Source organism: Tyto alba, unplaced genomic scaffold (assembly GCF_018691265.1).
Source record: "Tyto alba isolate M040663 unplaced genomic scaffold, T.alba_DEE_v4.0 Super-Scaffold_16, whole genome shotgun sequence".
Lineage (NCBI taxonomy): Eukaryota > Metazoa > Chordata > Aves > Strigiformes > Tytonidae > Tyto > Tyto alba.
In genome coordinates this window covers 2,942,667-2,965,409 of record NW_024881278.1, presented here as the reverse complement: position 1 = coordinate 2,965,409, position 22,743 = coordinate 2,942,667, and the positions used below count along the sequence as shown (strand labels likewise).

Here is a 22,743-nt window from a genome sequence, read left to right as displayed (position 1 = left end):
CCACTCTTCACCTGCCCACTTATGCAAATGAAAAGTACGGGGGGAAGAAAGCCAAACAGAACCAGGAATCTGTATCAGATCTTTTTATGGCCACATTCTTGATAAGAACCCTGTAGTTAGTCTGTTGTCTTTTCCAATGAGATCTTAGAAATTTCAGTGATGGGTAGCAGGGTTCACAGACAGATGCCAGAGGGATGCTGGCCTCTGCTTTTTATTGCTGGCTGTGGGAGGAAATCTCAATTAGTGTGAAAAATACTGAGAATTATTGCATTGAGTGATTGAAGAAAATATTTGTGATTTATACTGCATACTTGCCTTTTAAAATTCTATGTTTTGTTGCTAGGCATAGAATGGGAAGATGGGACAGTTTGATATGCTTTAGCTGTGGCAGAGTTTACATTTAAAGTGTGTGAATGGTACAGCTACTAATTGATCTCCCTTTGTCTCAAATAGCTTGCATCTTCCTTTCTGTAATGGTTTCACAGTGCTTGCCTCAATAAACCCCAAGAGCAGCAGGGCTTTGTTTTTTTTCTGTTTGATTGTTTGTTTGTTTTTTATTTAAAAAAAAGGGAAAAAAAAAAAAAAGTACTGGTAGTTGCAGAAGGATTCCAGTAGTTTCTAAGTAAATTAGTCATACCAATTTACAGCAAAAATTTGCTGTAAATTTTTTCAGATAAAAATTGCTAAAAAAATCATAAAATTAGGTATTTAAGACATTGATGTACTAGACCTCCGATATAATAGTTACAGTTGTAATAAAAATTAGAATAATTTAATATATCTTATGTGCTAAGGGAATTATGAGTGAAGTTAGCATAGTTTCAGAATGTCTTGGTTTTTAACAATAAGGATACTGATTGTTTCTAATTTCTTGATTTTCTTTTTCGAAATTATTTTCCTTTCTAAACAATGTAAAGTGAAGGAAAATTAACTGACGTGAAATCAGTCCTCTGTTTACTTTTAGAAGAGCTTTCCTTCCATTTATTTATTAATTACTTTTATAAAAGAGGGTAAAGATGTAGGTATATGTTGTAATGCTCATTTTAAGAAACTTAAATTGCAATGCTTCTAATACTGGCAGTCTGGCATTCATTGTAAGTATAATAGGTTATTTCATGCTGCTTCTCTTTATATTCGTGGTTATGATACTGAAATGTTGAGACCACACACAGACAACAAGGTCTCTAGCCACTTATGCATGTAAACAGTCTGGCTTTTTACAAAGTGGAAAAATATTTCTTGTGCAGTATTTTAACATGATCAGCATGTTAAGGCTCAATCTGCAACTGTGTCAACATTTCTTTGGCTGTAAGCATTAATTCTGGAGCCTCTTGATAATATGTAAAATGTGAAACTGGTTTGTTTACTACTGGGATTTGTCAGCAATTACTGTCTGCATTTAGCTTAGTACTTTCAAATAGATAATAGATCAAAGAATTATTTTGCATCATCACTCTGGTCCTAGTAAAACAAAGGATTTTTTTTTTTTTTTCAGCTGGCTTTGGGCTCTTTAAAGGGACATTGGAGCAGTAAATTTTGTAAATACTGTTCATATACCTGTTGGACGTTAGTAGGCACAGGTACAATACATTAAATATGATTCTGTAACTACTGTTTGACCTGAATTTAGCTATAGAGGCAGGAATGTACATCTCTTTCAGGCCTCAGTTATCATGAGACCTGGTATGGCTTCAACATAGATAGGGTTTTTCGGGTTGTTTCTTTGTTTTTTTATTTATTAATGCATGTTTTCAGCATTCTTATTACCATTAGGAACTGAAAGCGCAGTGGTCATGTGCAGTATTATCTAAGCAGCATACCATTATCAGAACTGTGAAGATGACAAATTCTGGTAGACTGTTCTTCATTTGTTGTATGGAGCTAATAAGAGTAAGATTGCGTAGAAGCATTTTTATGGACATCATATCTAGTTAAATAATAAATATTTGTTTTCATGTAGTGTTTTTTATCTCTGTTCTCAAAGTCTTTATGAATCTATTTATGAATTTCATTTCAGTATATCTTTGAGGTTTTATGGCTAACAAAAAACCCCCCAAACACACCCCAAAACTTACTAGACATATCTGCAGAACTTTAGTAAAGATTTTTTTGTTTACTTAGAAGTAGGCTGTATAATCACTAACTAAAATTTGCCACTGGTACTGTGAAGGTTGCCATTAATTAATTCTGCAATCTCAGGACACTTTGTTAAAATATTTCACCTGAGATTTTCATAGAAGTTTGGAAAAATGTAAAGTATCTGTTTTCCTATGAGTATGTTATTTAAGAGATAAAAATAACAGCCTAGTATAGAATGCACACCATTCCATAGGACTGCCACTTTAAAAATCTCAAAATACAGAATTGCAGTATGGATGAACTGACTTATTGGGGAAAATTCAGTTTTAGGAATAGTCAGCTGATGGAATAAGCTGTTACATGAAACTCTAAAAAGCAAACCTGTATTTTTAAAGTCACTAATATAAAGTAGTTAATAAATGTGTCACTATTACTGTAGGAGGCTAGTAAAGCTTTCAGTTTGATGATTCCTATCTTTTAATTATTAAGATTTAAATGCTCTTTTCTGCTTAAATTCTGTTACCATTACTGAATACCACTCAGACCAGATGTTTTTTAAGTGCTAAAATTTGAATGAATCTTTTGACCAGTAAAAACCAAACATGCTATTTTCCCAAACAGCACATGAATGAATAGAATCAATGTGTTTCATCATTCCTGTTCAGCTGTCTGGCCCAGCTTCACTTCTTGTGATGGAAAATGATAAATATAAATTATGAAGTGAGGTAGCAAATGATCTTTATCTGTTAGTTAAAACTAAAATCTTGATACCAGTTTTGTCTTCCAAGATTTTAAACGTTTAACTTATTGTGAATTTTGTGCAAAGAATTTGCTTAGTAATCAGAACAGAATACTTTTTCCAGAACTGGTAGTTCTTCTTCCAGCTGCATTTTATGGCATAATAAAGGAGCTCCTTTAAGACTGTTCCTAACTGCTTTGCGTTGGTTTTTTTTTTTTTTGCCCCCAATGTCAACTGGCAATGTGATCTACCTCTTCAACATGCATACATACGGTATACTGTTTATATAATGCTTCTATATGAATGTATTAATACATACATTAAAAAAATAAGTTAATATTTTACTTGTTTTTTTCTCAGCAATTGGTAAATTTTGGACATAACTGTGTATAACTATATATTTGGACACCAGCTATGTATTGTAGTCTTTTAAATGGTAACAAATCACAGGCTTTAAGAAGTGACAGTACTTGCAAGTTCAGTTTTGTGATGAGCCCTTTGCCATTGGTTTAGCAATCTCCCCACTGAGTTAAACACATCTTGGAAAATCAGTTTACATTTATTCAGTCGATTAAATTTTTTAGGTAAGAAAATGTTCTACTGAGAGTGAATCTCAGTGATCTTAGTAGCCTTGCTGGACTGGAGATTAGAAGGGCGAAGATGGAATCTAATTTGAAAGTAAATAAGCAAAAGGGTAGGATGACTTACTTCAACAAAAAAAACCCCAACAACAGAAGGCAAACAAACCCCAAATGGCTGAAGATCCTTATTATTATGTGGCAGAGACTGATGGTGGCCAACATGAGAATGGGTTACAGGGATTCAGTAGTTTGGGCGAGGAACAGAGATGTGACTGTGATGAGAGCAGTGGAACAGGACCGAGGAGAAAATTAATGGTGGGTGTTAACACTGGAGCAGGGATGTGCTGGCAGTGGCAAACTGAAAGCTGGACTGACTACAAGGTTCAATCGAGAGAAAGTTAGGAACAGGGCGATAGTCTACTGCTTGGTCTTTTTCCAAAGTATGGAGCAGGGGAGTAAAACAGGAATCGGTAATGGCTTGATAATGAGATGAGGATTAGGAGTAGTAAACAAAATTCAGAGTGATGGAAAATCTTGAGTGTCAGGATGAATTGGTCGAAAGACTGGTTTTGGCAACTTGAAATAGGGAAGAGATTAGGAATACCCAGGTGCTGCAAAGTGTCATTTGGGGGGGATGATAGGCACAATTGTTGCTTTATAGTCCGTGCTTTCCTTTGCATCCTGGAAGGCAGAATCTAAGGCCCCTGAAGTGAAGCAAAGTTGCAAAATGTTTTATCCTTCTCCAGTACTACTCCTAAGAAAGGGTGATAGTTTACTGTAGGTTAATTGTATTGGTTCAACTGGCAGAGGCTTTGCTGTTGCTTCCAATCCTGCTAATTTCCCTGTGGGAGTCAACATGTCACCATATGGTAGATTTTCCTTAATCTGTTTTCCACCTGCCCTTACCAAGGTCATATTCAGAAACAGTTTAACTTCACAAACCTACCTGCAGTCATCTAGGAGCATTTGTGATGTCCTTAGCCTTTTTTTGAAGTCTTTCTGTAGTATATTGTGGTTGTGTTTTTAGTATATCACTGCTTCACTGTGTGCATTTTTCTTACAAAGAGAGGAACAGTATCTGTGTAAGGCTGGAAAAAACAAAATTCAGTGTGATATTTTCACAGGAGCAAGTCTTTAAAGGTATACTTAACTGAAATATAGGTAAGCTATGCCAGGAGTCCATTTTTAAAGACTTTGTTAGAAAGGTCAGACTTGCTCTTGAACATTTATCTCCTAGCTAATCCTACTTTTAATCAGTTAATGGAGGATAAAATAAATTTGGATAATCTCCACATCCTCAGTAGTAGAGAAAGACACTGCTTCTTTTAAAAACAAATCAAATCCCTTTTAAAACAGAAAATCTGTATGAATAGTTTTTTTTAATTTTGATTTTATTATATTTTTGTCATCTACAGTTATATAAAAGATGTAACATTTTATCCAAAAAGTATGTGTGTCTCTTATTGGCTTTTAAATGCTTGTATGTTTGCCTAAATGTTTCAAAAATGCTTGGTTGATAAAATTGCAGAGATCTTGTAGGTTGTTATTTTTCTTTTTTTTTTTTTTTTTTTTTTTTTTCTGAAGCATCAAGCATTAAATTTTGGTTTGTGAAAGACTTTTCACTGCATACTATCAATCAATAACTTTTTTTTTTTGTAGTCATGATTATTCAGCTATTCATGACTTGTTACATCTTCTTGAAATTACACATTTTTTGTTAAGACCAGGGTGACTTTTTATTTTAATTTTTAGTGTAACTATCTCAGAGTAATCTTCAGCCAAATAAAAAAAAAAGGTTGAAGGCCTTATTGAAAAACTTGAAAGCCAGCAAGATTTGGGGCATCTAGCACTTTTATCATGTGATAATCATGAATATTAATGAATTAAAATGTTTACACACCCTGGTCTCTAGTGTTTTCTTTGATGTTAATTACTTTACAGTAGATCACATAAATTCATTCTTGGTGTCAGGCAAGTAAGGAGATATTTCCTTTTCATTTGTGTCCCTTAAGAACATAGTAGGTCTTACTAGTTGATTAATAATGTGTTTTTTGCTGTGATTGCTATATACAAATGTTTGTCTTTCTGTCTTTTAAAAATGTTCTGAGTGGATGTTTGTAACCAAGTTCAAGCAAAAAATAATGTAAAGATATAAATATATGTCTATATGTAGGTATAATGAAGCTTAATAACATTCTTGGACATGTTAAAGCAAAGTTCTTTATTTTATCTTCCTCTTACAAATGTGAATTGGAGAAAATGGACTGTATGTTCGCTTGTTCCTGTCTCTGTGGTACTCTGCGTTCCTGACATCCAGGAACTGTCATCTGTCATGTGCTGTCATCTCTGTTACTTCATTCCTTTTGACAAAGACATTTGTGAGGCTAGCATACTATCATTTTTTTTTTTAATTAAAAAATGAGCTGTTGCTTTCCAAGGGGTAATTCGCTCTCAATATGTAATGTAGGTTTTTTTCCTCTTCAAATCCATGGAAAAAACGTAGGTAGGTTGGTTGGTTGTTTTGTTTGGGTTTTGTTGTTGTTTTTTTACTTAATTTATAAAGCGTACTCTTTCCTGCATTGGTTCTTTAAAAAGATGCAGACATGTAGGAAGTGAAAACTCAGCCGCAGCCGTCTAGCTTTGCAGATATTGCTGAGGATCCTTAGTTGCCATAGTCTTATCAGCCATTGTCATTGATTTTTGCAGAATGTGATTTCATCCTTTGGTTTTTGCTCCTATGATTTTCACACAATTGTATGACAATGGTAGCTTTTTTTAAATGGATGAAATCTTGTTGCTAATTAGTAGCATCTGTCATCATGTATTTTAATATAAAATTTCTGACTACTGGTAGGCATTATTTAAGTTCAATCAGGAATGTTAGTGCTGTATACAAAGAGGCCTTTCCATCTTGTCAACCTGTCTGTTTGAACTTTGTGGGTTTCCAATAACATGGGTACAGGTGAATATTGTAACAGAAAGAAAAGAAACTTTCTGACCTGTAATATGATCAGTCTATTGGAAGAGTGCTTCATAGATCTGTTTACTGCCCACAGAGGGTAAAACCTTTACACAGGATACTACTGTTGCACTGCCGTTAGAAAAAAGAAGTGTATTCCCTAAAAATCCCCCTGAAATTCATGGCTGAATGTCTTCAGCAAAATGCAAGTGGCTTTATGCTATTGAAGATGATTGCACAGCCTTGAAAGGATAGAGTAGCATGTTTTCTAGGATTATTATTTATTTTATTCAACTGTTTTAAAAATTTAGTCAGGAATGTGAAACTTGTACTAGATCTGCTTGCTCTTCTGCATATTGGCAAGTTTAAAGACCCCAAAGAATATGTTTTGTCCTCAAGTACGACATACTGTCTCTGTAAGCCTTCTCTGCATCTGTGCAGGGATGTTACAATGGCAGAATTTGACCTTGTCTTTTAAAATCTATTCTTTTTAATTGCTGCTACTATTGTTGGTGTCCTTTCTTTCTGTAGCTGACATGGATTTTTTTTTTAATGACATTTAAAAACAATTACTTTTTTTCTTAAGCAGCTGTAATCAGAAATATATATAGGAATCTGTGTTTGTTAAAAGGGATTGTGAAAACAAGGTAATTAAACATAATGCAGCATTATAAAGACTGGAGTCTTAAAAGAATGCTTCTGTTTTATGCCAAACTGATCTTTATTTCTACTGTTTCTATTTGAGTAAAAGTGCTGTTGGCAAATACGGTTTACAAATACGGATTCGTGAAGAATTTTCTTCTAAGATCTCCAGCACCTTCTTCTAATACTACACCATAGGGATATTTAAAGCAGTTATTTAATTTCCCATTCATATTGAGTGAGTGCTTTTTAAAAATCCCTGGAAAGCTAAATACTAATCTTGTAACATTAAAGCTTCAGTGGAAAAGACTTTGGCAGGTTACATTTCTTCCATAGTTTTGTGTTTCCTTTGAAAGGAAAACTTTCCCAGATGGTCATTGCAGGGTACTGAATGTGACCAGTAATTTTATGTAAGCATTTAAGTTCATAGCCCCTGTCAGAATGCCTTATTTGGGTGTTGGACTCTTTGCAGAGGGTTTTTCATTTTTTATCACTATCTTTACACTATAAAATGAACGCAAGTTGAGGGTAAGATTATCTGCAAGGTCATAGTGAAACTTAAAGCATGATGGACAAAGTATAGTTACGGAGGTTGGAACTAGAAATAAACACACAAAGGAAAGTATATGGCCATACTGATTGTTATAAATTAAGTGTCAAGGTTTCAAATCTGGGAAAGTATCATCAGAATTTATAAAGTTCTATTTAAATAGTCCATTCTCCTCACTTCAGACATCTGTTACTGGTTATTGTTTGAGTGACCAACATGTACATTATACAAAAAGGAATGTGGTTTTTGTAAGATCTCTGCTAATGTGGCAGATAAAATCCCAGTGTTTGATAGCAGTGCCAAAGGGCAAAGAGGTGCTGAACAATATTCCTCATCTTTACCATAACTTTCCTTCCTGGAAAAACAGGCTTTGACAGTGGGAAAATGAAGACTGAGATAAGGAGAGGTGGAAAGAGGCTTGGGAACTGAGAGTGATATAGACCAGAGCCGTACTTCAGCACGAGGAGAAAAGTCTTTTCTTACGCCTATGCACCAATAATTATTTTCTTGTTGATTACAAATTTGAGTTACATCTCCTTGAGATGGTTATAAATTAAAAGGACTAGCAGATTAAGAAACAGTTGTTGGTTTTGGCATGTAGTGTAAACTGGGCCCAGTTTTTACAGCTCTGGCAACTGATCGTTGACTTTTTAAAGACAAAGGCACTGTTTTTATTAATGCAAGATGCTATATTACTCTCAGCATTTAATTGTTCAGAGGAGCAAAATCAAAACTGATAAAAATTATTTATCCCGTGTGGGATATGAAGCAGTTGACACTGATGGTTGTCTTGTTTTGGTTGATTATGAGCATCAAATTGCATGCAGCTGGTAGGGACGTTTGTTGCATGTAAACTATATTTTCCCCCTTACAGAGCTAAGCAGATAGATACAGGTTATGGAAAATCAGGTGTACTGCAGACACGTTAAGTAATTAAATTTTAGTTTTCAGTTTTAACACACTGTTGGATATGACTTTGCAATTAAGCAAGATTTAATTCAGCTAGGTGACATCTTAGATGCTTGTTATTAGATGGCACACCTTACTTCACTGACCTGCTTTCTTCTGCCAGTTTTACAATAGCACTCACTGGCTTAGAAGATGCATTAAGGAGGAACTGTGACCTCAGCAGGCACGGAGCAAGTCTTGAATGATGAACTTAAATTCATGAAAAATGTCACGAAGCATTAGGAGACCTATGGCATTTTTTGGTGATAGTCTCACTGATAGAGCAAGGAGAAAATAATCTGATAAATGTAGAAATACATATATATATTTGTCTAAAAAATGAAAAAAAAAATGAAAAAAGTTAAGGGACTTTTATACAAGATTATCGTCTTTTATACAGAAGGTGTTTGTTTTTTTTTTCAGCACCTTGTTTCAGTATGGGAGAAATCTAGGAGATGAGTGAAGCAGAATCAGTCTCCTGAGGGAGAAGGCATGAGCATGATTCTGTTTGTACGCAATGGGAGAGACTAAGATGCATTTGTAGAATTCTGCTGTTTACTAAGGTGTCATTAAAAAGCTGACAGTTTTGAAACAGATTCATTGACTTTGAAAACTAATTTTCCAGTTTCATAGTGCTCTTAGCTGTAAAAGAACCATTTGGTTTTAATATAGTTGTCTATTTTAGTTAATTGGTACCCTGCACTGTAGTAAGTACACAGAAAGCCAGATTTTAGGGTATGTGTGAATAATAAACTTGAACAAATTTTGTTCTTTTTAAACTGCCCTAGTTCCATGTATTTGCAACTGCCTTGTATGATAGGATTAGGAAGTTGTCAGATCAATGTCTAATATCTGTAGCAGGGAAATTAGCACAAACTCCACTAAAGCAAGATGAATGTATGTATAGATTGTATAGTACATCAGGAAAAAGTCAAACCAGTCATTGTAAAGAGAAGACGTGCATCACAGCCTCCTGGCTTCTTTACAGGAACTGGTGAGTGTAAGGAACAGGGAAGTCTGGTCGCTATAACCTATTTAGATTTTTTCAAAAGTGATTGACAAGGTGCCTTTAAGCAATTTGCTTAAAGCAAAATTGGTTTAAGCGAGCTGAAAAAGAAGGTCCTTACATAGATTGCCTGACTACAGGAAAAAGGGAGATGGAGGCAGTACTGGAGTCAAACAGGGTACTCTGGGGTGGGCGCTGTATTTGTAAATGACCTGAGAAGGGAGCTGAATGACAAAGGCTTACAGTGAAGTATTGCAAAAAAACCTCAGATCATTGACTGACTGCTCAATAAAATGACAGATGAATAGGTAAGTGGCATGTACGTGGGGATAAGAGAACAGTTCCAAACTTACAGGTACGGGTGATGGGTCCTGAACACAGGACCACCATACAGGAATAACTTGTTAAAGTTTATAATATTTTCTGAAAGCATCAGCTCAGTTCACAGCAGCATTTTAAAAAGCAAAGTCGATTGGGGGAATTAGTAGGAACAGAACCAAGAAAATATAAGTAATACCATCACTGTGCCATGGTACAAATTGAGGGCACATCTCCTTTTTAAACACTACGTATGCTTATATTGCTCCTTAGTGGAACTAAGAGAATTAGCGAGAGGTGTGGAACTTTTTCAGTATAAGGAACAATTTAACACTCTTCAGCCTGGAAGAGAGAAAGCTGGAGGTGGGTGGGTGGGTGGGTAATAATCGTGGTCTATTAAATCATGGATGGCGGGAAGAGATAAATAAGAAATGACTGTTTGTTCTAATTTAACAACTGAAGGTATTTAATTAAGACAACCTGATAAGTTGAAGAGAACTAGAAAATACAATTCTTCATGCGTGTGTGATTGGTTTGTGGGACTGCTTGCCACAGGATATTGTGGATGCAAAAACTTGTGCAGTTTTATAAACCAGCTTAACAAATTCTAGGAGAAAAAATATCACTGATGGCTTAGAAATACCGATACAGCCTATGGGATAGAAACCCCTGGAATCTCACATTACCTAATGTCTAATATATCTACTGAGGAAAGTATCATTATTTGCTTATCTTTTTGAACTTCTTCCTGTAGACTTCTACTACTAGTCACTGTCAGAGCATATGGGTCATTGTGGACCTTTGGATTGGTATAACATTTTATGTATTTAAAATGTACATTTTGTTACATAAAATCAACACTATTTATCATTTTAAGTGATTTTAATGTCTTCCACGTGTGTTAGGATTGCTGCTAATTATCACTGGAACTTGACTTTTATAAACAATTGTGGGAAATATTTCCCACATATTCCCAATTAGTAACATAATCCATGGGAAATTTGAAAAAATTGGCTTTGAAATTTAAAGCTTCAGCTCTTTTAAAATGCATTCCCAACTATCAGTTGAAAACCTATGTAGTGATAGTCCCTTTTAACATTACTAAAATTATGTCCTTTTTTGCTTTGAGGCAAGAACTTTTTTGATCTTAGTGAAATAGATAAATATTTTTGAGAATAATTCAGTCCTCCTTGCCATTTCCCCCCTCGCAGCTTTAAAATAGGCCTTTTCTGAAATCTTGAGAGTATGTTGTTTCTATTATACTTCATAATAGGTGAAAATGAGCAATGTGTTACTCATACTGTCTGTACGTTGTATTAAAAACAAGTGTTCTCCCTTGGGTTTTCATTACTTGATTGACCACATGTGAATAGCATACCTATCAATGCACTTAGTGTGAAAAAGAATTACAGAAACTGACAAAAGCAGTTATAGATTAAACTACACTTGTGTCAAGTACTGAGTTTGCTTCTTTCGATGTCCACTGAATGTTTGTTTTCATGTTAAAAGCAATCAAACTTAGTTTGGATATTCTTTGTCCCTAGTGGAAGAGTTGGTTCACTAATTTTTACAAACCTTTAGAAGAAAAATGGTCGGCACTTAACCCCCCCAGCCTGAGATATTGAGTTGTAGAAAGAAGAATATTTGCAGAAGGACCCACTTTTTTTTTTTTTGGGTTACAAATTTCTGATGAGCCTGCTAGGTGCATGGAAATACTAATTAAACTGTGTATGATCTAATGCTGTACATGCCTGCCTTTATAGGTAGGCGATGTGTTACTGGGTGCCTCCTGAAGGCCTGCTGTTATCACAGAATCAGGTGTACTTTTTCACCTGCATTTGGTTTAAGTTAAGGTCTAGTCATCTGCCACCTGCTTTTCATTGCTCTGTTCTCCTACCAGAGGTTACCACTGCTTAAGTTTGCTAGGAGAGATATATGAATAGTCACTCCCTCTTTATTTTTATCAAACTCAGTAGTTTTTAGTATGTATTTTAAAACAGATGTATCAAAACTGAAACTGGTTCAGTTAGGGGACAGTTATACCTGTTCAGTTCTGGAAGTGGTAATCTCTGGAAGGAGATGGAGGCAGAATGGGAAAGGACAGACAAATGAGGAAATACCTTCCTTAGCAGGTTACATTTTAGTCTAAGCAGCCTTTCTGGTGACAACCACCTCCACCAGGAATCAGTGGTGTATTTCACAACTTGTTCTTATTTGTCACTGACTCTTCAGTGTTCCAACTATGTTAATATTTTACTTATTTTCATGTATCAGTTGTTACTGCTATTCCTTTTATATCCATTTTTCTTTTTTTTTTTTTTTTATGCACAAAGTCTAGTTATTATATACTCTGTTCAGTGCCAGATTAAAACAATTTTTTCTCCCTTGGACATTAAAAAAAAAAAAAAAAGTTATATTTCTTTGCTTTCCAGCTGGTAATTCCTTGAGGTTTTTGCTGATCTGTTTCCATTTTGAAATACGATGTATTCTCCATTCCTTTGATTGTGATTTTTCAGCAGTAAGATTTCAGAGCATCATTTATTCACTCAAAAGGTTCATCTGTTTCTTCCCTTGTACCTCTGCAGATAAAGCATTGACTATTTTGTTGAGTTTTCCTCTGCTTTATGTTGACTAAATATGCTCCCACTTAATAGACGGATTTTGTCCAAAGGGTGTCAGTTTTGTAATATGCTGTTTTCAGAAATGAATCACTTTTCTTACGTTATTTCTGAAAAAGCTTTCATGCAGTTCTGAAACTTTCCTGGCTTAGCTTCGTTTAAAAGACAAATTAATTAAAACAGAGTTAAAAAGTACTTCTTTTATGCAATTGGAAAATGTAACATTTCAACCACTTAAGCAAATTGAACAGTATTAAGAAATTTGGCTTGCTAGACCTTTTTTGGAAACAAAAAATAGTTTTGCTTTATGTATGTGTCTTAAAGTCTGAGCATGTGTAATCAATGTATCTTTAATCTGTTAAATTGTCTTGGCATAAAGATTTAACATCTGCAAATATTTTATATTGAAACATGGACTGCAGATGTTTGGTTTTCTGTTGCCTCCTGCTTCCCACTTCAGTAGCTGCATGCTGCGGTAGGTAACATCTTCATGAGAGGGAGGGAAGAAATTAAATTTTAGGGCAGGTGAGACCTTGTCTTTCAGGATAAAGAGGAATCGGAGATTTTGTGAAATAATTGCGAAGTTGGGGAACATGGAACAATTTCCTGCGTGGGACCTGCCCTCACTTCCCCGTTTTGTTTTTGTGAGAGGGAAGTTGGCCCATCCCTGCAGCTGTTGTACAATAAACTCAAGAAATATGTTACTGGATGCAATCATATGCTTGAGAACTGCTGCTCCCTTCATCTTAGTAATGTGCACATTACCTTACTAAATAAACATTGTGGTTTATCTCTTCTTTACCTTACAAGAATTTTGTAAATTGTGTTTTCCATGCTGTTCAATGGCTGGATTTATTTCCTCTGACAGAGTTTATGTCAAAAGATACTGAGGGTGGTATCTTTTTACCTTAATTTTTATTGCACTTAATTTTCTCGTCACGACTGGCATAGGCAGAAACATAAAATCAGGCAGTACATTACTAAGCTGTCCTGTATGGTTCTTCTTTACATATGCTTAACGAATGCATCAGTAGCTTGTCAATACATACTTGGTGACCTTTTGTTTATACTCTAAAATTTGGCTCATTAATATTAAAATACAGTATGTAGAGCATGTATATGAAAACCTGTGAAAATTATTTAACAAGTTAAAGACCTGAAAAAGGCCTTCGAGCCTTTTTATTACTGGCTGTAATTTCTTCAGAAAATTATATTGTTGTGATTTTTAGATTTGTTGGAAGGTTTAGTCATCCCTGCTGTTTCTTAGCAAGACTTTAAGCAAGCCCATTTATGTATTATGAGCCTCTAATAATTCTAGTTGTTTTAACCAATCGCTAGACCTGTGATAGTTAGAAATACCTAATCTGAAATTCAGTTTAGTTACTCTGAGGAAGTATTGAAGAAGCTGATGGTGGACTAGATAGTTCTCTGATCTATAGGAAGTAACAATCATTGTTAGGGTTACCAGTTCTCAGTACTTCATGTGATGATACTCATTACTGGAGTATCTGATCATTACAAAATGAATGACTCGGATGCGCAGAGCTTTTTGTACAGGGTGCGTACTAGTTCCTTTGTGTTCCCACCTGGGTAAGAAACTAAATCCCAGCACTGACTTTCACAAAGGGCATCTGAAATTCCAGTTCAGTACAGCAGTGACGAGGCCATTCTTCTTGTTGTGAATCACTTTCATAATATTGAACTTTTACTGTTGATAGCTTAGGGTGAGAGCTAGGTAAGGTAGGTGTAATCTCATCTGCACCCACCTACCAAAGATCAGGTGATGCACAATAATGTGTTATCCTGTGGCACTCTATTGGTGTGGCCAAGCCCTAGGAAATGTCCTTAAAATTTACAATTAAGAATTAATTGCATTTAGATAGATTGTGAATATGTTCAGTTATCCAATTTACATGGCCTCTTACCCTCCCCAGCTTGAAGCATCATAAATGCAGGTTGCTGCAGAGATTAGTATTTCTTCATCACTTGCTATCTATGATTTAAAAGAATACCATAGTTTATTATAATAATATTTTACAACAAAAGGGTGAAAGCAGCTTGTTGGAATCTCATGTTATCTTTTTATTATCTTGAACAAATACTGTGCTGCTACTTCTGTTTTTCTGGATCAGTTCTGACACAGGCAGGGACATGGTATATATCCTTTCAAAACAATGTTGAGATTGCACTGTTACTTGGAGACTTTGCCCTCAGGAAAAACTTGCTTTTTGCAATTGTTTGAGCTCCAGCTTCATGGCTCCTTTCAGTATGTAGGCTACAAAACCTCCTACGGAATTGGGACCAGACCAGCATAGATTGACAACCTAAATTGAGCTTAATTCTCTCATGCAATTTAGGTCTCTTTTTCAACATTGTACCTGATAGAGCAGTTCTCCAAGACCAGTTCAGATGTTTAGATTAGGTAATTACTCCTTAGCCTGACTGTGGGTGATGAACTGAAGGGCTCTGTTTGCACTGAAGCATTCTTATGTTCCTAAAAAACATGCAGATCCTTTACCATGGCAGATGCTTAAGGTGTTCTTGAATGAATTGTCTTTATTTTGATTTGAGTGGCTCTCTCACAATTGCATGCTTTAACAACAGCGTATTAGTCCTTAATTTGAAATACTCCATTATACATAGGTCTACCAGATTTGAAACTACTTAGATTTCTTTACATTTTCCTAGGAGTTTAATCATCCACATGTATTTCTTGTTTTCTTTTCCCCACTATTTCTTACATCGAACATCCTGCTAGAATCTATCTATCTGCGTCTTCTAGGAGTCTGATGCACTGCCTTGATGATGCATCCTAGTTTCTTGTTGTGTTCTCATGCTACTTTTCTCAGAAGTTTGTTCTAAAAGCTTATTCTCTGCCTGCATCGCTTTGCTTGGCACGGGAGCCCCGGAATGGGATCGGAATACTCCTATATATAGCTCATTGGTTGAATTTTCAGATACAACTTCTTTTCTTACACTAAAACACCAGAAAACTGAATGTTCCTTCCCCTAGGAAGCAAGCCAACTAACTACTTGAAAAAGGTTACTGATTACTGAGATATAACTCATATTCAGCTTATAAAGGGGGAATTTCCTTCTTGCTTTTGGAAAGCCTGAATGTATTTTAGGTTGACTGTGTCCTGCTTAATCAGTGTATGATCCTCTTTGAGGCTAGATCTTCAAATTAGACCCCCCTGCCTCTATGCTATTGTTGTTGATCTGCTGCTCCCTTTTTACTGCCGGAGAGTGATCCCATAAATTCTTTGAAAGCAGTGGACTAAAAAGATCTAGGTGATGTTAGCTGATGGCTATAACCCTTCTCTAACAAGACCAGCAATTTGTTCAAAACTATTTTACAACTGTAGTAAGTAAAGTAGAATCTCATCTGAGATTTCCGAAGGGCAGACTGTCTGTTTGCTGGACGCTCACGAAACTGCAACCTACAGCTCTGAGACTGTAAAGTTTTCTGAAACATAGTGGAACTTAGTCTGTGGGTATGAGTGTCTACTTACATTTTCACTTGTACACATCATCTGTCTTTTCCCCTTTTTGCGATTCAAGATCCTGTATTCCCATTTTGCATCTAGTACGAGCAACTGTAGATTCCCCAATAATATAGTGAATGGCTCAGCACTGAGGATGGTTTCAGGTTACAACTCATCTATTTGGAGCCATGCAAAATTTGTAACAAACTACATGATTTTCAGAATTACCAGAACCAAGTAGTTCTTATCAAGAAAAGACAAAATGTCAACAGTGGTATTCCCCTGCTTTTTTCTTCTTAATTCTTGACCATTTTGAACAATGGACTCAGATCATAAATTCCTTGAGGGTTCCTGCTCGTGTCTTCTTCCGGAGCCTCCTCTCTGGTCTGTTCTGCTCTCTTCCTGAATCAGCTGGTGAGAAACTCTATATAATCACCAGTTCCTTTTGTCAGGTGACTTTGTGATTAATCTCATGACAGTAAGGACTCAGGACTGATGACCTGTTGTTTTCTAAACACTCTCCTGAAATTCAAAGTTGAAGAACCGCCTTGCTTTGATCAGTAACTCAAGAGGCACTAGTTCTGTGTGGCTTGACTGTATGGTGGAAAAAAATTCCATCCTTCTTCCTCCCTCCCCACTTTTTTGTTTTCCCAGGAGGAACACCCCCTCTCCCCCCCCCCCCCCCCCAAAAAAAAAAAAAAAAAAAAAACAAACAAAAAAAAAAAAAAACCCAAACAAAAACAAAAAAACCACTGGAGATTCAGGAAAAATATATGGAAAAGCTTTGCACACGTCAAATTGTACCTTTAGCTACTTCTTAAAAGAATGAGAAATGTATGATGTCAGGTGTCACCAAACCTCCTTTTCTCCCACATAGCCATCAGCAGCGGTGGTGGCGTAAATAGCTATCCTGAGCTGTGTGTTTATGCAGGTTGAGTTATTTGACTACTTAAAAAGTATGTCCTGCAGTTCGGGAAGTTGTATATTGCCTTGAATCATAGTGCTCCTAGACATGCCTATAAATGAAATGTAAATTATTTTTGTGTAATGACAAATACCTCTCGTGCTGTACACTCACTTCAATGATTTTTGCCTGTTGCTATTGCTCTGGAAGAGAAAAAGAGTCAAAGTACTGAAAATCACTGGTGCTGATCTAGATACAAAAGGAAGACGTCATTTTCTTTGGGGTCAGAAAGATAAAGGGGAACAAGTTTTTGCTTCTAAGAAGCCTGGAAAAAAGTGAAGATAGCATCCATATATTGTCATAATAAAGCTGGCACTGCGTACAGGCCAATGACAACACATAATTATACTTAACGCTGTACATGTTTGAACTTGCATAATTGAATGTAGAACGTTTACTGATTTTTAGAAATAACTTGAAAGGATGGAATATATTAAAATGTCCCTGTTTATTACTAGACAAGATCTTTCACATAAAAATTTTTTTAATCCCCCCCCAATCTCTTGGACATGCTTTTGTCATCTGGAGACTGATGATATCTCCTATCAAATATGCCTTTGGAAGCCCTTTTCAGCACTGTGACATTTTTGAGCAGTCATCGGGTTCTAGTCTATTTTTTTTAACTATTGACATCATCCAAGAGTGGAAAAAAATTATCACTGTAACTAAGTACCACGACTTTAAGCGAAGAGGTAACATTAGAAACGGTCCCTATATGCCTGGCCTGGAGAATTAAAGTTTTACAGTGTAGGGCACACTTCTTTCCCAGTAAAACTGGGAAATGTGTTTCAAAATCGTCTTTGATTAAAATTTATTATAAACAAAGCAAGGCTTATAGGGAAGGATATTGTCTTTAAGTAGATCAATTAATATAACAAACATCCCAAGGTTTTGGTACTACAAAGACCATTTCTGATCTCAAGCAGAGATGGCAGACTTCAAGCTAACTACTACAATTATGCTGATGGCATCACCTATGTTTGCTATCCTTCTGGAAAGCGAAAGCATGTGTGACAGTTGCAGCTCGCCTCCTTCCCACCCACCCCCAAACACTAGCCAATCTAGCATATGTTTCCTTTTCAACTAAGTTTCAATTAATTCTGACCCTACAGCCTGCATCCATAGAATAATCACAGAAATGGGAAATGCTAATATGTGTCTTGGGAGGCTGGCTCTCCAGTTCCGTCTGGTTTAATGACACAGCACATTTGGAATGATGTAACTGAATACAAACTCACCGTGCTTTTCCCCAGCATCCTAAGTAGTATTGTTTCTGACTGTTTCTACGCTATTTGAAGTGATGCAGCTTAAAGATGTGAGAGTACCTATGTAAGAGCAGATTGTAAAAATGAGTATAGCAATAAAAAGTATTTGTTTGGGTTTACCTACTCATTAGGGGATTTGATAGAATAGCCCACCATCTAATATGTGCTTCTCCTGGGCCAAGGTTTCAACAGGTTATAAGCAGATGACTCTCCTTGACTGACTTACCACTTTGCATTGGTATTCATTCTGTTTGCGTTACGTGTCTGGTTATCTTTTTCATTTGCAGAATCTGTGAAGTGTTTGATGTAGCTGAGTAAACATTTTGGTTCCTGAAAATATGTTCTGAATTAGATGCCATTACTGTACAACAGTACACTAACAATATTCTGAGATCACTTAAAGCCGTTTGTTTAATAGCACAGTGAATGTTATTAGACTGTTACAGTAAGCACGTTAAGATTAAAAAACAGCTTGTAAAAATGAAGAGTTCTTGAGTTCTAAAATTATGGAGGATATCAAATTAACACATCTGTTTCTGTCTTTATTTTTCAGTGAAATGTTTTTCTGTTGATTTTTGACAAAAGCATTTCCCATCAAATCAGGCGTTTGGGTTTCAGTTTTGACAAATGCACTTCTAAAAATAATTCTTACTGCAAATTTTGAGATTAAGGTTGAAAACATAAAATTAAAAAGCTGTTTTCTGCTTGCCTTTCAGTTACAGTACTTGAGTCATGAATTGCTTCTTGCAGCTGCCAGTGACTGGAAATGCTTCCTTTCCTCTAAATAAAAGCTAGTATTTTCATGGAATTGCACGTCTTCAGAATAAAAATTAAATTATTTAGAAAGTTTTATAAGATCATCAAATCTGTTAATAGAAACAGTATACGTTTTTTTTCTTCCACTTCCCTCTGTTCCTTACAGTTATTGGTACTGGCATTTAGTCTGTAGAGAGAACTCTTCCTTTGCTGCTGGAGCCACCTAAGCTGTATTGAGCTGCTCAGTGTAAATGTCACACATAAAGCTGTACCATGTGAAGCCATATAAAGGATAAATACAGACGTAGGGCATGTGATGTATTGTATAATTTCAGAGTGCAAAGGAGCCTCCATGGAAGCTGTTGCTTTATGTCATGCTCAGGACTTAAGAAAAATAGGAGGTAATGAGACCCAAAAAGATCCCTGCTTATGTTTTCTTACTCCTCTTGTCTGTGGCAGTTACGCTTCCTGGTGTCCTGTCCCACAGCTGTTCTAATTGAGTGGCAGAACTGTGGGCTTTTGGATGTTGAAATAGTCAACAAGAAGAATGCTTTAAAATTCAGCGGGGTAGAAATCTATTGGGGAAGCTTGTCCATTACAAGGATTTATGCATTATTCATATCTATTTGTTTTTCTTTGAAGTACTACAAATGTTTGGTTGGTTTGTGATATTTTAAAGATCATTTTGAACTGTTCCATTATATAGTTTTAAATATGGTTATTTTCTTTTTTCAGTTGTATCAAGATTGGCAAATGGCACAAATATTGCCATTCAAAATAAAAGAATGACAAACATATCTCCTTGAAAAACAGGTCTATACTTTCCATCTGTTTCTGTAGTCAATAGAAAATGGTGCAAGTTAGCATGTAGCATTTGATAATTTGAATTTTCTTGACGTATCAAATACTGGTTCATTGTTATAAGTGCTGAACCATGAATAATTTACTGGCTTTCTCTTTATAATATGCAGTGTCTGCTAACTTTGAAGTTCAGTAGTCAAGTCAAAAGTTTTCTGGAGCTGACTAATGATTCACCAGAGATTTTTGAGATATATTTTTGTCATCAATTTAAAGCTTGGAGAGGTTTGCTGTTGCAGCCATCTGGTAATTCTTGGTTCTCTGGAGGAAAGAGAAGCCTTTTGATAAAGTAGATCAAAGCATTCTGCTCTTTCAGTGACTGATACCTATAAGTAACTTAGAAGTTTCTCAAAATTATTTCACAACGCCTGTCTCATTTGCCAAACTTTTGCATTATAGTTACAATACAATATCGGTCATGAATTATATTTTAATTATATTTAAATCACTATTTAAATACTTCTGATCACGGATAATTTATAGATCTAAGGGTTTTGTAAACCCAGAGATTTCTAATTTACCAAATATGCTGTCTTGGCGGATAAAATCCATGCTAAATCTTCTTGCTCTGTCTGTACTAACTGTACAGGCAAGGGTGCTCTCAAAGACTGTACTTCTGCTATACCATCAGCCTAAGAAATACACGTACCTCTTAGACTGTAGGTGATATACAACTATAGTGTAAAAATATATATCATGCTAACAGGATTAGTTCTAGAAATAGTAATTGGAATTGTGGCATGGGGTTTACAGATGTTTGTCAGTGAAGAGCGAATCTGGAGAGAGAGAAGGAGTTAAGTCGAGAAGCGTGCACTGCAATGTCCACTTGAAATGAGACCAATCTAACACTGGCTTGTACACACGCATTTAAGATTTGTCTGGAATCAGAACGTTGTTTCGATCCCATCAGACATTCCGGGTGTGCAGTTGCCATGACCACACATGTCCAGTCTTCCCAAAGAGTGAGTTTATTGCATCACAAGTGCAGCACAAGCAGCCTAAACAGAATAATGAAATTGGCTTTTACCTTGCAAGTTGTTTAAGTTAAAGGATGTCTGGGTGCTATTTGGTGCAGTGTTACAATAGAAGAAGGGGAAAGCATTAGCCTATAATGCACCATACCTCTGTGCATGAAAAGAGGCAGTATTCTCCTGCTAGGGGTGAGTTAGTGCGCAGTCAAACTAAGGAGATGTGTTTATGCTGTTTGCCGTTATATTAGAAGGTCCTTGTAATGCCTGATGTACTGACAAAAGAAAATAATTAAACCTTGTATGTCACACTGTTCTCAATTAAAGTCTAGCAAGAAATTTCAGAAATAGTTGACGTGTCTTGGGATGTAACCTGTATCATCCTAACAACTACATACAGTGTCTGTCTATTAGTAGATTAACCTTATTATCATTTAACCATTCAAAGTATAATACTGGCTAAACAACAGATGTCAGTGAATACTAGGTAGTTACCACAGGTTCTTCACATTTGCCCTTCTTTACATTAGTTTGAAGAGAGGGGAAGATTTCTAAAGAGGCTGAGTTTTTAAGGACTTGATAAATTTAAAATGCAAACTAGGTAGCTAATATGGTACTAAATTCTCAGAAGATATAATGATGGAAGTTTGGTGAAATAGTAGCTTATTTTTCACATGTTAAAATTTGCTTGAACTCAGATCTAAAAGTGGCATAGAAATAGCAGAAGGTAATGCCATGTACTTTCAATTGTTGTTATTGTTTAAACTTTTCAGTGAGCTATCCAATATAGGTCTGGTGCTCTTGTTTCTCATTAATCTCACAAACTTTGGTAAATTTGTAATTCCATACTTAATTCCACAGTTTTATGTTCTGTTTGCTGTATCTCTGAATCAGATGTATATGCTTACCTGATTGTTTACCTCCTTGTCTGCTCAACATGTGCTTCCTACCAGATACAGTTGAACGTTTTTTTTTATTCTTTGTTTTTTTTTTTTCTTTTTTTTCTTTTTTTTTTTCAGTGTGGGAACTTTGCTATTTTGGTGGACGTTCATATTTTGCCTCAAGACTCCAGTAACGACACCAGCTGGTTTTCAGATCATGAGAAAGAGGTACAACAAATATGAATTATACTTCAAAAGCATGTGGCTGCAGGGGAAAAGTTGGATTGCCTTGAACTGTTCAGAATTTTTCAGTGTTATGGGAATACTGTTAGTTATACCTAACTGTCAACGGTTGCTGTGGGACTCCTAAGTCAACCATATGTGCTTTTTGGGTCACTAACGACTCTTTCCAATTTGCCTTTCATTTTTCAAACTCTGTGCGTGTGCATACATGCATGTATGCATGACGTTTTGATTGTTCTAACAACTTTTAATTTTAAAAACATATTTCTTGTGAATGTTTGTAAATTATCCTGAGTGATATAAACCAGATTGTGACAGGTATTGTTTTTGCACTGCTTGTTGGTGAAATATCTTTCTATTAATTGTTTTTTCTCATTCTGAGAAGTGTGAATGATGTTGCATTTACAGAGTGCAAGAAAAAATAATGAGTATGCATGATAAACTATAGGAGAACCACTGTATCTTAAGAAAAGAAACTGCCAATCTTTATTTTCAGATGTGTCATTTGTATAGCCTGATGACAGATGAAATTTTGGAAAATCGTCAGTGACCAGCAAAATTATTAATGTAACTTTCATCAGATTCTGTGTGATTTCTGCTACAATCTTGTGATGAGTTACTGGAGGGAGTTTTCCTCTCTTTCACTCTGTGTGGGAACTTGAGACGTTCCCTATTGAAAATGAATGCAGGACGTTTCAGATGCCTGTGGACTTTCCCGCAAGTCTCCGTTACGGTAATTTTCAGCAGATAGCTTTCCTAATAATGGCATAATTAACTTGTCACTGCAGAGCATCCCTGTATGTCTCGAAGTAATAAGTTTAAATAAAATTTGAAGAAACAATACATTAATATCCCGAGGGAGTGAAAGTAGAATACTGAACAG

General features: G+C 35.7%; 1 protein-coding gene across 10 annotated transcripts in view; it reads left to right on the top strand.

Annotated features, from left to right (window-relative positions):
* The window catches only part of LOC104359678 (SLX4 interacting protein), a 78,872-nt gene that overhangs the window by 17,250 nt on the left and 38,879 nt on the right, over positions 1-22,743 (top strand). For 6 of the 10 annotated variants that reach the window (XM_032989223.2, XM_032989228.2, XM_032989225.2 and 3 more), the window contains one exon: positions 21,756-21,845. The exons of 2 other annotated variants lie outside the window; for them this stretch is intronic. In XM_032989223.2, the coding sequence (XP_032845114.2) occupies positions 21,756-21,845 (90 nt within the window). Of the gene's footprint in view, positions 1-19,645; positions 19,724-21,755; positions 21,846-22,471; positions 22,594-22,743 lie in introns of those variants that run through there. 2 more of the 10 variants (XM_042789345.1, XM_032989226.2) reach the window with 2 other exon arrangements.